This window comes from Eurosta solidaginis, chromosome 5 (genome assembly GCF_040869045.1).
Source record: "Eurosta solidaginis isolate ZX-2024a chromosome 5, ASM4086904v1, whole genome shotgun sequence".
In the NCBI taxonomy this organism is placed as follows: Eukaryota; Metazoa; Arthropoda; class Insecta; order Diptera; family Tephritidae; genus Eurosta; species Eurosta solidaginis.
In genome coordinates, this window is record NC_090323.1 from 62,984,166 (window position 1) to 63,001,150 (window position 16,985).

The 16,985-nt window shown below is 38.2% G+C and overlaps 1 protein-coding gene across 3 annotated transcripts in view; it reads right to left on the reverse strand.

The window, feature by feature from the left end:
- Window positions 1-7,329: 7,329 nt before the first annotated feature.
- Ir76b (Ionotropic receptor 76b) overlaps window positions 7,330-16,985 on the reverse strand; it is a 164,860-nt gene continuing 155,204 nt past the window's right edge. For all 3 annotated transcript variants that reach the window (XM_067787686.1, XM_067787685.1, XM_067787684.1), the window contains 3 exons: window positions 14,186-14,379; window positions 11,634-11,935; window positions 7,330-8,217 (listed from right to left, as the gene is read on the reverse strand). In XM_067787686.1, coding sequence (XP_067643787.1) covers window positions 7,497-8,217; window positions 11,634-11,935; window positions 14,186-14,379 — 1,217 coding nt within the window. In that variant the 3' untranslated portion in view covers window positions 7,330-7,496. The remainder of the gene's footprint in view (window positions 8,218-11,633; window positions 11,936-14,185; window positions 14,380-16,985) is intronic.

Genomic DNA, 16,985 nt, shown 5'->3' on the forward strand with positions numbered 1-16,985 from the left:
GATACTACAATGCTTACCCAAGCACGCCCAGTCCCAGGTCCACAACAGCACTTGAGTCCTGGGCTCTCTCAACTCAGGCGTAGTCACCCGCCACTTTCCCCCACAGTGACGACGTCTTCCCGTTGCACTTCAGAATACTGCAGTTAAACTATAATTGGTTAACTGAGAAGATCTTGGAAATAGTTGATTTCATGAATATGCACGAAATCCGCATTACTGCGATCCAAGAGCCTAAACTCACGGCAAGATCTGCTTTGAAGACCTTCTCTGTGTATAACTTCCACATAAAAGATATCGAGAGTGGAAATGGAGGCATTTATCCCCCACCACTCCGCGCCATATAATCTCTTTCATCCCAACATCGGACGCAGGGACAGTGTCCTGGAACGTCAAGGCATATATGTACGGTCGGGCGATGCAAATTTTTAGAAACCATCAACATCTATATTTCTCCTGATCGGTGAGCTTTGTAACATAATAAACAGCTATCTCCCTGATCACTACAGTTTAACCTGATATTGTCATCGCACAAATCATCGGCGACCTTATTTACAATTCGGACACGCCAAATGTCGACCATATTGAACATCCACGTAGATGGCATCACGCTGCCGAATGCCTTACACCATAAAATCTTTGGTGTGACTTTCGGTCAGGATCTAGATTTTGGAGAGCATGCAGCCGCAATTGAACCGAAAATCCAGAGCCGTATTCAAATCCTCAAATCTCTTGCCGGCAGCACTTGGGGTAAAGTTAAGGAAACCTTATCACCACTCACAAAGCAATTTGCCGTCCGATTGCATGCTGCGCGTCCCCGATATGCTCGCGGAGCCTAAAGTTTAATCACTGGAAACAAAATACGGCCCTCAGAATCGCTACGGTCTGTCTTCTTATGTTCCCAGAACACCATCTACAGAATGAGGCGAGAGTACTTCCCATTAGGGAGAGACATGAAATGCTAACCAAAAAACTTCTGTTGAATACCCAGAAACCTGGGCATCCCAACAGACATCTGATTGATGAGGCCACACCTTCCAAGAGCTTAAAAGGTCATATCCTTAAGCATTATTAGGAAATACAGCACCTGAGAACACAGCCGTATTAAGCAAAAGCGCACAAGCAATCCAGAACTCGCAGTAGAGGAACGCACTATCCCTAGGGAAACGCGCCTCACTCTAGATCAATTTCGATCTGGGTACTGAAACAGGTTACTCTCCTACCTGTCCAAAATCAACGCCGACATACAAAATGTATGTCCTGCATGCAATGTGTTCCCATATGGCACCAACCATCTCTTCAATTGCAATGTGGAACCAACGCCTCTTACACCCCTCTCGCTATGGTCCACCCCTGTTGAAACTGGAATTTTCCTTGGACTTCCGTAAGGGGATAGTGATGACAATTTGTGGATCGGTGGTGCCCTTTGGAAGGGGCGAAGCACTGCTAAAACAACAACAACGTAAACTAGATCCCCAAATTTTGAGATAGCAAATCAAATAAACGCAAGGCGTGATAGCCTCCGAAGAGATTTGCGTCGTGGTCCTTTTAATTTTTCCTTCAAATTAGCGGGACGGGACCTACATCTTTTATGCCGACTCTGAACGGCATCTACAAGGCAGATGAGTTTTCACTGAGAAGCTTTTCATGGCAGAAATAAACTCGTAGTGTTTCCAAACCAATGCCGAGTGCGACCCCGCTTTAGAAAAATTTGTTTCTAATTAAAAAAACTTTTCTCTAAATTTTCAAAGTTGCTTTGCCCATGGCTTGAACCCAGGAACTTCAGTGTGGCAGGTGGAGCACGCTACCACCACACATTTTTTGGAACCGGTAAGCTCGGACCACATATTTCAGATAATATGGTTTTAAACGGTTTTATTTAGGTTGAGTTGGCAGGCTGCACGGGTGCACGGCCATTATGAACGAATTTTGTAATTAAAATTTAGGTAACTTCCCGATAAGCTGCAAGCTTGAAACTTGGAATATAGTTCAGAACCCGATGACAATGCAATGATGAGAAAATTTATCGTCGCAAGGTGGCGCAAGGATCGAGATATTCACAAAAATCGTATTTGTGGTCCGATTTGGCTCATATTTGGAACACACAATACATACAAGAATAGAAAGCGACCTATGAAAAAATCGCCTCTAGGTGGCGCAAGGATCGAGATATTCACAAAAATCGTATTTGTGGTCCGATTTGGCTCATATTTGGAACACATAATACATACAAGAATAGAAGGCGAACTATGAAAAAATCGCCGCTAGGTGGCGCAAAGATCGACATATTCATAAAAATCGTATTTGTGGTCCGATTTGGTCCATATTTGGAACACATAATACATGCATGAATAGAAAGCGACCTATGATGTCCGATTTGGCTCACATTTAACACAAATATTACATACAGTCCGGTACAAGTGACATCAAAATTTTTTGGAGTTGGAGGAGGGACAAGCATACGTGTGCAGAGTCGAGTAAAGTCTTTGGAAGGATTATGTATTGAGTCCTTATAAAAATGAGTCACTAAATGAACTAAATAGAAAGAGAAATAATAGGCAATTAAATAAAGATTAAAAACTTGAAAATAAAATATTTAAAAAAATGTTTAAGTTAAACGGTTTTATTGAAAACAATACTTACATGAAATAATAATAATACTGAAAGCTAGAAAATATTCAGGTAGGTCCTAGGTACTAGTCATCACACTCCTCATCAATCTAGGGCGTTGATCAGACAATTAAATAAAATCGTTGGACACGTCATATATCTATTGATAGTCATAAGTAAGACTATCTGAACCTTAATCAGGTTATGCTACGCCTGACATTTTTAAAAATTTCACGCGCCCAACGCTTTTATTTAATTGTCTGATCAACGCCCTAGATTGGTGAGGAGTGTGATGACTAGTACCTAGGACCTACCTGAATATTTTCTAGCTTTCAGTATTATTATTATTTCATGTAAGTATTGTTTTCAATAAAACCGTTTAACTTAAACTTTTTTTTTTTAATTATTTTATTTGTCATATCCTCCTCAATTTATGAGATATAAGCTTCAAATTTCACCAGATGCTTTCATTGGGCGGGTTTGGTTGTCTAAAAAATCGTAGAAATCGGTCGTATATATAGCACAAATTCCTTTCAACCTATTGTTCGGATAAGAGATTCATGGTCATAGCTATTTCATGCAAACAACAAAAACTTTGTAAATATTAAATATCTCATACAGCCGATTATTCACATATTACGTATGGGATAAGACTATTGCTCAGCTGCATTGATGAAAGCCGAATACAGTTCCGTCCTTACTTGTTTTTTGCTTTGCGTTGCACAGCATTTTGCGAACGAACAAGGTTTTTTTTGCAATCTTACGGATGGCACATACGGCCGGGCCCCCTTTAACGACTAATCAAAAGACACGCAGGATGGGACAAATATATCAACTTTAATACTCACGTAATTATGGCTGATCTTTGATGTTAGATATCAAACTTTTCATAAAATATGTAAATGATAAGCTGTACATTTGTGTGGTGCAAAAAATGGTAAACAGTTTTTCCTTCAGGGTATGTACCGTTGTATGAATGTAAATTTATTTATGCTATATTGGCTTGTATTTCATAAATCAAGTATTTACCTTTGTATGTTAATGAACGCCCAATAATACCCAGGAAATTTTGTGGGCGTACATGGAATAAATACTCGCACAACTAAAATAATAATGCGTAATATTTGTTGTTGATTGTACATATGTATGCATGTTTGTAAATATATAGATAGGCATTATGGAACATTTGATTAAAGTGAGTTAATGCATAACGGTAAACTTGCCCATTGTCATCTTGTCATTTCTTCATAATGAATTTGAAGTTAATTTTACCTTTCGCTCGATTAAGAAAAAAATTAATAAATAGAATTTGCGATATACCTCCGAAGTTCTTTAGGCCGAGCTTCTCTTCCAATTTGCGTCATGCCCTTTTTCCTAGAAATGGCGGGACGGGACCTACATGTTTTAGCCCACTACGAACGGTACTTACAAGGTAGAAATACACTCGGAATGTTTGCAAAACAAAAAAGAAAAATGTTAATATTTCTTTGACTAGGACATGAAGCCCAGACCTTTGGCGTTGTAGCTGTAGCACGTTCCCACTACACCACGGCACCGCAACGGGTTAGGGGGCTTAGAATATACCAAATAGATTCAACGGGTTGTGTTGCGCAACCCCTCAAGGGGTTGCCAGCGCAACATATAGCTTCTCCAAATCAATTGTCAACCTCATCTACCCGTGACTAATCATGTTTCATTAACAGCCGAGGCTCTGGCGACCCCATGTTCCTCATGGAACTAGGGTGTGGGAAGGTCGATATGGCCAAGAAGGTTTAATGTGGTCATAAAATCGAGCCCGACATGGTCGGGCTAGTAGCTTAATGGTGCTTTGTTACCGGAACGTACCTGATCTATATCTGGCAAAGGACCAGCAACATCGATAACTGTTCCCAAAGCCTTCTGGAACCGATGTCCATTCAACTTAACCGAAACTTGTGCACTCTGAAATACTTAGCTAAAGGACATACCCATGTTTGCGTTGAGCTTAATTTAAACAAGACTCAGACGATAATCCTCTTTTCTGATAGCGACCATGGCAAACGTTTTAATGCCAATGATAAAAGGGAGTATACCTGCCATTCTCGGATAATTAGTAGTAGGAAAATGAATGTAAAAATCGCAACTGCGGTGTTGGGTTGTTGTTGTATTAATGGGGCTTCGCCCCATTGAATGGGTGCGACCATTGAAATATTGTCATCCAAGTCCTCTTAAGGAAGTACAAGGAAACTCGTAGTTTTAAGAAAGGTGGACCATAGGAAGGGTTGGTATTAGCTTCGTAGGTTCCACATTACAATTAAAATAAGGCTGGAGCCATTTGGGACACATCGCATGCAGGACATACATTACGTGTGTCGGCTTGTTCTGGACAAGTTCTGATACAGCATCCAGAACGGAGTTGAGAGTAATCGTATGTATCTCTCTTGCTAGTGTGATTTCTACTTCTGCAATAGGGCCTCATAATTATTTTCTGTCTTATCCCGAAAAATGCTTTGCCGGAAAATGCCATTCATGCCCCACGGCATGGTTCTTCAACAAACCGTTCCAACATACTAGCCTCTATCCGCGGCTCCGTCCGCACAAAAAAAATGAAATAAAAAATTTCGTTTTATTAAAAATTTAGATTTAATTTATAAGATGCGCATTGATAGTCCTGGAACGATAGCGAAAACAATACCGAGGTGAAGACAGAAGCTGTTCCGAAATTATTCGTAAATAGAACGAAGAGCTCAAGAAATGATCCATAAACAATAAGAGCGTAGTCCCCAATGAGATCCCAAAACGGGCTCAAAGATTTCCGAATTGAAATAGTGCCGAATGATTTTCGATTAATTCCCTAAAACAATCCTCATGTTGTTGTTTTAGCAGTGCTTCGCCTTATCCAATAGGTGCGACCGATCATCGAATTGTCATCAATGTCCTCTAACGGAAGCCCAAGGAAATTTGCAGCTTCAACAGGGACGGACCATAGTGAGAGGGGTGCTAGAGGCATTGGTTCCACTTTACAATTGAAGAGATAGATGGTGTCATGGGGACACATCGCTAACAGGACATACATTTTATATGGCGGCGTTGATTCTGATTAGGTTTAAGAGTTTAACCTGTTACAGTATCCAGATAAAAGTTGAGCTTGAGTGACGAGCGGTTCGCTAGGGAGAATGCGTTCAACTTCTGCGAGTTCTGGGTATTTTTTTTAAGAACTGGATTCGCCGGTCAATTCCTGACATAGAGGTCCGACGCCTGTTTGTGGATATCACTGAAGACTTGCTTGTGCTTTTTTGATTCACATGGCTGAAGTGTAGCCTCATCAATCAGATTCAACAGAGACTGTTTATTCAGGCTTTCATTTATCATTATGGGGACATAATAAGAAGACAGCCCGTAGCGGTTCTGAGGGCAATATTTTGGCAGTCCAAAACAGTCTTCATGTTATCCCGAGGCGCCCTGAAAAAAACACCTCAGCTTATCCCTTTTTCATCAGTACGTTTATACTTGAAATTACTCCGAAATAGTTACAAAGTAATCACGAAATTAACCTTAAGCGATCCCGACGTAGTCCCGTAGTGATCCCTTAGCGGGGCCAAAATAGCCCGAAAAGAGCACGAAAACAATCTCGAACTATCTTCAAAGCATTCTCGAAAATAGTCGCTTTACTTTACCAAGGCAATGTCGAAAACTATCGGAATTTTCTTGAAATAGTCTGGAAACGAGTGCGGAAACAATCTCCCTATGACAAAACAAAACGTTCCGGTGTTGTCCATAAAACGTTCCAAACGTTTCCTGACATAGACAAGAAATGATCTCGAAAGTCTCGAATGATCGAAAAGTATTACAAAATAACCCCGAAACGATCGTGGCATAATACAGATATGGTGTTGAAATAATCCCGAAGTAACCCCACTTGTTGCTTTGCCCGATGCGCTTTGCGAGGATGCTTCTGCCCACTTTTCCAAAACTGCTGGGACCTAGATTTTCTAATTGTGTAACCCCATTTAATTTATTGCGTCCCTCCTGCAAACTATCAACATCCCAACAGACCCTTGCAGCTGGATTGAATTCAACCCCGGCTCAAAAAATTGATTCTTCTATGCTTGCCAGAAATTAATCATTTAAGGACGGTCACACTCATCCCATTATATCACGTGCAACGGATGGTTTCATCAACGTCGTATTCCGGTCTAGATCCCAACATTCCTCGAACCCGTTGTTTCATCAAAACTGTTGTGCTACTTGCTGTTCATGCCCCAGAGCATCCCGTAGTCTGAGTCTCGTTTTCCTCGGACTCCCGTAAGAGGATATTGATGACAATAAGTTAGCGGTCGCACCTACGAGATTGGGCGAAGTAATGCTCCAACAACAACAAAAGCAAAAATTTAACCGTTCAGCTTATTTTAGCTCACAAAACAGGAATCCGAAAAAAAAAATCTGTAGTGATCTGTGACTTCGAGATAAAACATAGTTCAGGCATCACGGGACCATATAAAATATATGTATGCCTTCTATCAATAAAATTGTTATCATCTTTTAGTCCTGTGCAACTAATTCTTATACACAATTTTTATTCGTAAACATTACAGATGTGAATTCTATAGCAAGTACATTAACACAAAAGTTCTATAAATAATTAAAAATGTAGTACAAGTATAGATACATATCAGATACTTGAGTTTTAAACAACATAATGGTTTCAAAAATATTAGAGCTAGTTTTTTATTTATAGCTATCTCATTTACACTTTAAAGCAATAACCTTGAGCTAATCAGCCCAGCTTTCGAGCCGATGTTGTCAAACAATGCCGCACTATTTGCATTTACTATTGCAATTTACCGTGTATTTGTGTTGGATACGGCACAAAGAACACCACATTGTTAATCGATTTGCAACTGTCAATATTACTCCGTATAAGTATATTGAAACAGCGCCGCTGATGGTGCACGCACTGGCACCAACTGACTCTGACCATTCGGATTACGAAATACCATATAATCTCGGCCGTTGATGAAACGTCGTACACCACCGGCACCATTGCCACCTGGCATCTGACCATTGCCCAATAATATGCCACCGGCAGCATTGCCGCCAAAGGGCTTGGGGCCAAAAAGTGCACCACCGCCAACACCCCCACCAAATTGTCCAGCGCGCCGCCAACGATTCAAACTGTTGTCTTTGCTTAAATGTGTTGATGCCTCATCCTCATGATGATGATGCAGATGACGATTATGACTATGACTAAAAATACTTTGATACGGTGGTGGTGGTGTGATTGTGGATTCTGTGGGTGATGCCGTCAAACGTTGTTTATCATTATCCGTTTCCAATTGACGTAACCAACGAGGTGCCCGTATTGCAAGTCCATTTGTTGTGCGACCGATGCCATGTCGTGCCCATTTGCTTGCCTCACGTCGACTATTCAGATAACGGAATAAAATTTCGGTGAAGAAAACGACCATAGCAGTAGCAAAACCGGCAAACATAATGTAGTAAGTCATTATGAGATCCGTATTTCGTAGCTGACGTTCGGTTCCTGCTAAATTTTGTGGACAGATTTCTGCTTTGGGTAGTGTTTTTGTAGATAAGTACTTTATGATGCCGGATTCAACGAGATTCAATAGCCTTAAATAAGAGAAATGCGTATATTTAGAAAGTATTCGAAATGGTAACGAATAATTCGAATAGAAACATAAAACAAAATGTAAACATTAATCGTAAATGTCACCAAAACCGAAGGCAACGATGAGGGCATACATGAAATCAAATTGAGAAATAAACCTACAATCAGCCTTCTACCGTAACCCTAATTTTAGCCAAAATCTTTTTGCCGCTTAGACCTAGAACGAAACCCTTAACCCACCATAACCGAATTCGAACCAAATTCTTTCTGTTGAAGAATTTTTCAATCGTTTTAAAGACTACGAATTTAAGACAGGTCCCTGGAAGTTGCAGTAATTTTTGTGTGAATGTAAAGGTAAGTCGAGCCTTACACGCCAGAGTGGAAAAAGAAGAAACCTGTGATCAACATCGCCGCGACTCAAATATGGTTATGGAAAATTAAACCAAATTGATTACGTTACAATAATCGGTAGACAAACTAACAGTGGTTTGGATATGCACACTCTGCAAGGTCCTAAAATATATTCAGATCAGAAAGCTCTCTTATACAATGAGGAATAACACACACACACTCGAATAAGACGCGTGCTGCCTATCTAGGCGTATAAACGCGAAAACAAAATAAAGGCGTCTAGCTGGACTAAAAAAAGAACGGGAAGAAGAGTGTGAGTGTGATGAGTTTCAGACCCTGCTTGATAGAAAATAATGCTCAGACGTTAGAAGTACAATAAATTCCGGCAGATGATGAAGGTTTCAACTTGACAGCCGATACACAGTGCGTGCTTAGGGAGGGAAGACTTCTGCTCATTGATAGATAACAAATCGTGACAATTACTACGTACCCCAAAAATGGTAAACCATTATCAGATCCGGCCACAATATTCGAAGTTGCGGAAAAAACCCACCGATAAGAAAATAGAGGCGAGAATACTCCCCATCAGAGAGAGAAATGAGATCCTAACCAAACAGTTCCTGTTGAATACCCAGCAACCTGGGCATCCCAACAGACATCTGATTGATGGGCATACACCGCCTAGGGGCTTAAGGAGTCATCTCCGTAAGCATTATGAGGAAATACGGCACGTGAGAACTCAGCCGTATGAAAAAAAAAACACAAGCAGGTCCTCAGTGAAAACAGGCGTCGGACTCAAAGAACAGTACCCAAACCTTGCGGAAGAGGAACACATACTCCCCAGGGAAACGCGAGTCACTCTAGCTCAACTTCGTTCTGGATAATGTAACAGGCTAAACTCTTACCTGTCCAGAATCAACCCCGACATACAAAATGTATGCCCCGCTTGTAATGTGTCCCCACATGACACCAACCATCTCTTTAATTGTAATGTGGAATCAATGCCTCTAACACTCCTCTCATTATGGTCCACCCCTGTTAAAACAGCAAGTCTCCTTGGACTCCCGTTAGAGGATATTGATGACAATTTGTGATCGGTCGCACCTATTGAGTGTGGCGAAGCACTGCTACAACAACAATAACAATAAGAAAATATACGGTCATAATTCTTATGACGACCTCAATGCAACCAAAAACTAGCTGCCTGCAACGAAATTAACTTGTAGAAGATAATTTTGGCAAAAGATCAAACCCACTAAGGTACAATATATGTTACGGAACGTGCTGGTTGTACTGATGTTTATAGCTTTAAACATCCTTTATAACTATTGCCTTCTGTGACTTGGAAAAAGCAGCGATAGAAATAGGCCTTAAGTTGGACGAGGTCTTAATGCAGCTTCTGGTTTCTTCAAAATAACCCTCGCCCTGGCACCCACCTCACTGCGGACTGATACTAATTCGAGACTATAAATGACTTCGTCCATCTGAGAACCAAAGTTAACAACGAAAACAATGGCAGCGTAGAAATCTAGGAAAGAATCTCTCTTACCAGCAAATGCTGCCTTCTACTGAGAAGGCAATTTAAAATTAAAGTCATCTCTCGGTGAAGAAAAATTACGTTTCAATCAAGTTTTCGTTAAGATACATGGCCCGTTCCGTAGAAATGTGGTGATGACATTTATAAGCCCTCTCTATTTAGGTTATCTTCTAAAAGAATTCTTGCTGATGCCGGATGAGCGAGCAGAGAAAACGGACGACTTCCCTGCAGTCACGCCAACTAGTTGTACACTAGTTTTTCAAAAACCCGACTAGTTGGAGTTCTGTGTTTCTCCCAAATTGATATTATTGGCCCGAATATCCACGACGCAAATTATGCTTACTGCAAACTGGAAAAAGAGGCGAAAAAGATGGGTTTGATGGTAAATGAGGGATAACGAAGTACCTGCTGTCATCGAGCATTAGTCTATTGGCAAACACGCCACTGTTGGCAGCGATAATTTCAAAATAGTAAAAGACTTCGTTTATTTCGAAGAATCACTATTGCCAAGAAATGCTACTTTGGACTAGGTAGGTAATTGAAAAGTAAAGCCCTCTCTCGGCTAACGAAAATCATGCTCTACAAGTCAATTATCGTAAGAGTCTTGCTATATGTTGCAGAAACATGAACCATGACAACATCAGATGAGGCACTACTGGGAGTGTTCGAGAGAAAAGTTTTTTGAAAGATTTACGGACCTCTATGCGCTGGCAATGGCGAGTGCCAAAGAAGATTTAATGATGAGCTATACGATCTCTACGCAGACATCAACATAACCCAGCGAATAAAAACAAAGCGTCTGCGCTGGCTAGGCCATGTTATACTTGTTGCAAAATTATGCTCCGTTTAAAAACGTGTCGGAGGCCGCTCATGGACGCAGATGAAGAGCGTGGCCACCAATCTGTTGGAAGTACCAGATGGAAAACGATTTAAACTCCTTTGGTGTGACCAATTGGTGCCACTTAAACCAAAAGAGAAGCGATTGGCATGCCTTGGTCGGCAGCCATGTTTAATGGGTTAAGTGCCAATTAAGTAAGAGCATTATCAAGAACGTAGAGTGCATATTTTATTTTATTGTATTTTCATGAAAATACTGTAGTATGGAATCTTAGACTTGAGTCCAGTTAGAGCACCACAAGTTGGGAATTAATTTTTTCAACTTAACTCATAGCATTTTTTGCTTTATAAAAAAATTCCTCTTTTGCTGGGCGTGCTTTGGTTCCCGAGTTGAGCCACTGTTTCGAAAAAGTTCTTGAGCTTTAAGAAGTATGCCTAGTTATCAACTTGAACTCTAACGGTATTCAAGCCCAAATGCTTGTTGGGTATATTCGATGCCATTTCGAACGAACGCAAATAACTGATAGGTTAACTTGAGTTTAAACCTGCCAGATCAGCGGCTTAAGTTCAGCTTAAATTTCAGTTAAAGTAGACTGAAAAACTACAGAAAAAGTTTAAGCCTAGTTCAACTGACAAACTGAGGTGAACTTGTTGTATAAATAAAACATCTTTTGCATATACATATAAACTTACTTGGGATCGAAAAGTTCACTCAAATTTGAGCCCTTTGGATAAGCAAATGAACGATTTTTCTTCAAAAACGGTTCCTTTGCCATGGCAAAGGGACAGTGAAGTTTCTCATTTGTCATGCTTATTGTTTTGCGATAACGGTAATCTGCATACAACATATGATCAATAGCGGGACGATCACGCACAAATACATAACCATCCTTCTCAACGTAATTAAGCAAATTAAAAGTATCATTTGAGTTCTTCGAGAATACAGCGTGATTATCACGTAACATTTTACTCAGCATAGAAAGGCTTTCGTTGGTCTGAAAAAGCAAATAAATTTATAAAAGTAAATTAGGTATACACGGCGTATGAGTAACATTTTAGCCGCTCAGTGCACACATCGATGAACTCCACTTTTTGCAAAATCTTAGACTTAGTGTCAAAGCCCTTGGTATGATCATAACTTTTTATATTTATAACAACTTTCATGAACAATAAAGATTAGCACCGTTAAATGGCACATTTGTTGGCCATTGAATAATAAGTAATTTATTTCAGAAGCAATTTCGATTAACTCCATACTCTAATGTAAATCATTTCAGTAAAACTGTATCTGTTCTGGCCGTGCATCGACGCTTATTTGTTTTTAAAAAGCCGAAGATACTCTCTCAAATAAAATAAATTTAAGGCGCTATAACCTCCGAAGAAGAGAATTAAGGCCGAGCTTCTCTTCCAATTTGCGTCGTGCTCCTCTGATTTTCCCTACAAATTGGCCGGACGGGACCTACACGAACGGCATCTGCAAGGCAGATGAGTTTTCACTGAGAGCTTTTCATGGCAGAAATACACCCGGAGCGCTTGCCAAACACTGCCAAGGGGCGACTCCGCTTAGAAAAATTTTCTTCTAATTGAAAAATCTTATTTCTAAAATTGTGATGTTGCTTTACCCGGGGTTTGAACCCAGGGCATACGGTGTGGTAGGCGGAGCACGCTACCATCACACCACTGTGGTCGCCAAGTTACTCTCTCCCTCTGACTGATATTCGTAACAAAATCGCATCGGTATACAGATAAAAAAAAAAGCACAATGCAAACGGTAGTTAGTATAGCAGTTATAAGGTTATCTACTTTATTTAAATACACTATATATTTATACTCAGCGTGCTTTGCACACAGAGTATATTAAAATTGATTGGATAACGGTTGGTTGTGCAAGTATAAAGGAATCGAGATAGATATAGGCTTCCATATATCAAACTCATCAGTGTCGAAAAAAATTTGATTGAGCCATGACCGTCCGTCTATCCGTCTGTAAGTTAACGCGATAACTTGAGTAAATATTGGTACACAAGCTTATCCGGACCCAGAATAGATTGTTATTGAAAATGAGCGAAATCGGATGATAATCACGCCCACTTTTTACATATATAAGTTTTGGAAAACACAAAAAACCTGATTACTTATTAAATAATACACCCAGAATGTTGAAATTTGACGTGTGGCCTGATATTGAGACTCTTGATAAAAATTTGAAACATCTTTTTAAATGGGTGTGGCACCGCCCACTTGTGATAAAATCAATTTTACAAATATTAGTAATGATAAACAAGAATTGTTAAACCTATCGTAACAAAATTCGGCAGAGAGGTTGCCTATACTATACGGAATTCTTTGAAGAAAATTTAATGAAATCGGTTAAAGATCACGCCCACTTTTATATAAAAGATTTTTAAAAGGGTCGTGGATGAATAAATAAGCTGTATCTTTGCAAAAAAGAGTTTTATATCAATGGTATTTCATTTCCCAAGTGGGTTTATAACAATAAATAGGAAAAACTTCAAATTTTTGAAAATGGGTGTGACACGGCCCCTTTTATGACTAAGCAATTTTCTATGTTTCTGGAGCCATAACTCGAAGAAAATATAACATATCGTATTGGAATTGTGTACACATATTTTCCTTATAGCAGAAAATATTTCTTGTAAAATGGACGGGGTCGGTTAAAGACCACGGCAACTTAGACATAAAACAAATTTAAAAGGCTCGTAGACTAGAATAATAAATTATAACTTAGCAAATAATAGTTTTGAATCAATGATATTTCCCTTATCAAGTTTTACTGTAAGAAGAAATGGGGAGACATTTTTCTTTTAAACGGGCGGTGCCACGTTTTATGTAGAAAAGAAATTTATCTAAAACGAAATGTACAATTGAAGCTCACGCTGAGTATATAATGTTCGGCTACACCAGACTTAAACACTTTAACTTGTTTTATATAAAATTAGATGAAAGCTATATCTGCAATTATGCATACTACATTATATATTTGAATTCATATTATCAGAGGAATTTTTAAAAACAATATACATTACATCATCGAGTTTCTCAACTTTTCGTTTTATGGAGTTAATCGATGTGTGCACTGAAGGTTCGTAATTTTATCTTAATTTGAAATCAATACAAACACAATTTGTTCTACTACAATCATTATTTACATAATGACTTAATCATGACACAAAGCATTTTGTTACATTCACAAAATTCAATACACAGCGAGAATATTTACTTACATTTCTTATGGCATATTCTACTCCACCACCACGTGCCGATACAAAATGTTTATTCTTATATAATATATCGTTAACTGTATTGTAGGGTAAAGTAAATTTTGATAGCGTGAGAAAAGCTGTTAAATTGGCCGTATAGAATGAAGTTAAAATCGTAATGAATATCCACCAGGTGGCAAATAGTAAACGTGTTGAATCTGTATTAAAAAGTAAAAAAACTTGTATATAAAAATATTTACATCTACTTACTTTGTACATAAGTATGCTTAACAGTAGGTATGTGTATCTATGTGCATTTAACTATCATAATGTATTTATATTCAGCAAATATGTAAAATAACAATTAATTTCTACCAGAATACTACTCTGCTCATATTTTTGCTTATATATTGTCTGTGTGGGTCAATATAAAAAAATGTATGTATGGACAAATAGTCGCGTGCCTAGTTAGTATTTGCGTCTGTATTTTATAAAATTACTACAAAGTCAGTTATCTAAGGTTAAGCTGGCTGTTCGATCAAGAGCTCAATTAAAATGAATTTGATTGACGACCAAACAGAAAAACCTCAATTAGGCACCAGGCCTTATGTTATAGCATCCGTCCTTTTCGCAAATACTAGACTTAGCTGAATTCCTGAATCAATATATGGCAACTTTGCCGCTCCTTGTAACTAGATTTTTGACCTCGTGAGCACAGGACACGAACGCAGAACGTGCTCCATCACTTCTTCCTGTAGCTTCCTACTAAAATATACTTTAATTTTGTAAATTATTTTTATGTTATATTACTTTTAATCTTATTTCAAAATGAAAATTTTCTAGTTAGTTATTTTTAAAATTTTTAAAAGTGAAAATAATAAATAGAATAAATTTATTTAGATATATACCTTAACACTATATATTTATGGCGATCCTACAATCGAACCAAAGGAATTGTATAAAAACTATTTTTCATGTTATTTATTAACGAATTTTCCTTAAAACTCATCCATCCGTGACGACAACATACGAGGAACGACGACAAAATGAAGATCGCGATGGTGTGCGCCTGAATTGGAATCAGGATCTACCGCCTATGCAATATTCGATGATGTAACACGTCAGTATAGAAGATACTGGGACATTTCTGGACTAACAGAACAATTCAAAGAATTTGATGTCGAAGAATATTATTAGATATATGTATATGACTCGCTTGTATTCAAATCAATTATTCAACTTTTTTGGAATACTTATTTTTTTCACGTGTGCTTATTGTGCTTTATTGCTCACAACTACTGAAACTGCTAAAGAAGATCTTATCTTTTACTTCGTATTAATTATATTAGCTGTTACAATTTTATATCCTAATATATGGACAACGACATTATCACGTTATATTTGGATTTTACATTCAACCTCAATATCAATTTATGATTTTAACTCCATCATCTAATGGAGATGGGGGATTACCCCGGGCGCGGGGTTTCTGGGGGCCCGCGGCTTAGAGGTACTAAGACATTTTTTTAATTCAGGAGAGTCTTTAGTTGTTCCATGTGCAATTTTGAAGCCGAATTTCAAAAGCAACGAATATCTGCATTTCGTTTTAATATTATAATGAAGTGTGAAAAATAAAAATCTATATGTATAATAATAAAAAGAAAGGCTAAAATGTGTGTTAGTTTGTCGCCGGTGTAGAGATGCGTCAGTCGATTTTGTTCAAGCTTTCACACAAGTTGCGTATACCTCACGTGGTGATTATTACATAGGTTTGGTTGCGATCGACGTACAGAGTCTAGAGATATAGGCCGAAAAATGGACCCGGGTACCTCTAGAATGTGTGGGTAATATGGATATCAAATGAAAGCCGTTGCTGAGAGCTCTAAAGTAATTTTCATTGTGATATTCGATTAAGTCGCATCAACCTGGCAAAACTGATAAATATGCATGCGAAGCCGAAATAAGGACATGAATTAATAATACTCACATACCTGTTTACATACGTCCTATGCGATTTGCCTGCAATTTGGTATATAAATTTGTCTATATTAATATTTACGACCCTTCTTCCGGGAAGTAGACCGGAAACGGACTAGGACTGAGACTCTGAGTGGGACTGGGACTGAGAATCGGGGGGACTAGAACAAAATACATACTACCCTCTGAGACAGGCAATAAGGGATGAAGAAGAATGAGAAGAACTTGAGGGAAGAGAACAGAGAGAAGGAGGAAACTGAGAAAGAGATATATACAAAGATGGAGATAGATGAAGCGTAAAAGATGGAGGGAGGAGTGAATAGAAGGATTAGGAAAAAGTGAAGAGGGGGAGGGTAGAGTTAGATGGAAAAATCTTATTAAAATGTATGCATATAGGCCAAATTTAGGGCAGAACAACGGTTGCCGGGTCTGCTAGTATTCAATATATATTTTAATATAAATTATTGATAGAATTATTGAATATATACAAAAATGTAATTAATTTTTCTATATTATTATTTCATTAAGTAGATTTTATTTATGTACACTCCTTCTCCAGTTTATTTTCAAAAATATTTATACACAATCTTTATCATTTTACAACAACGACATACAAACTCCACAATACAAATAGATTCATATTTCAATAATAACCTCATTTTCAATTCGAAAATAACACAAAACGCTACAAAAAAAAGCAATAACTTTGATTTTTAAAATAAAATCAAAAAAATTTATACAATTTTAAAAAATCTCTAAAGACTTCTTAAAATAATTTTTGTATATGTAGGGTTATCTACTTTGTAAAATATACTTTAGTTTTGTAAATTATTTTAAGTTATATTAC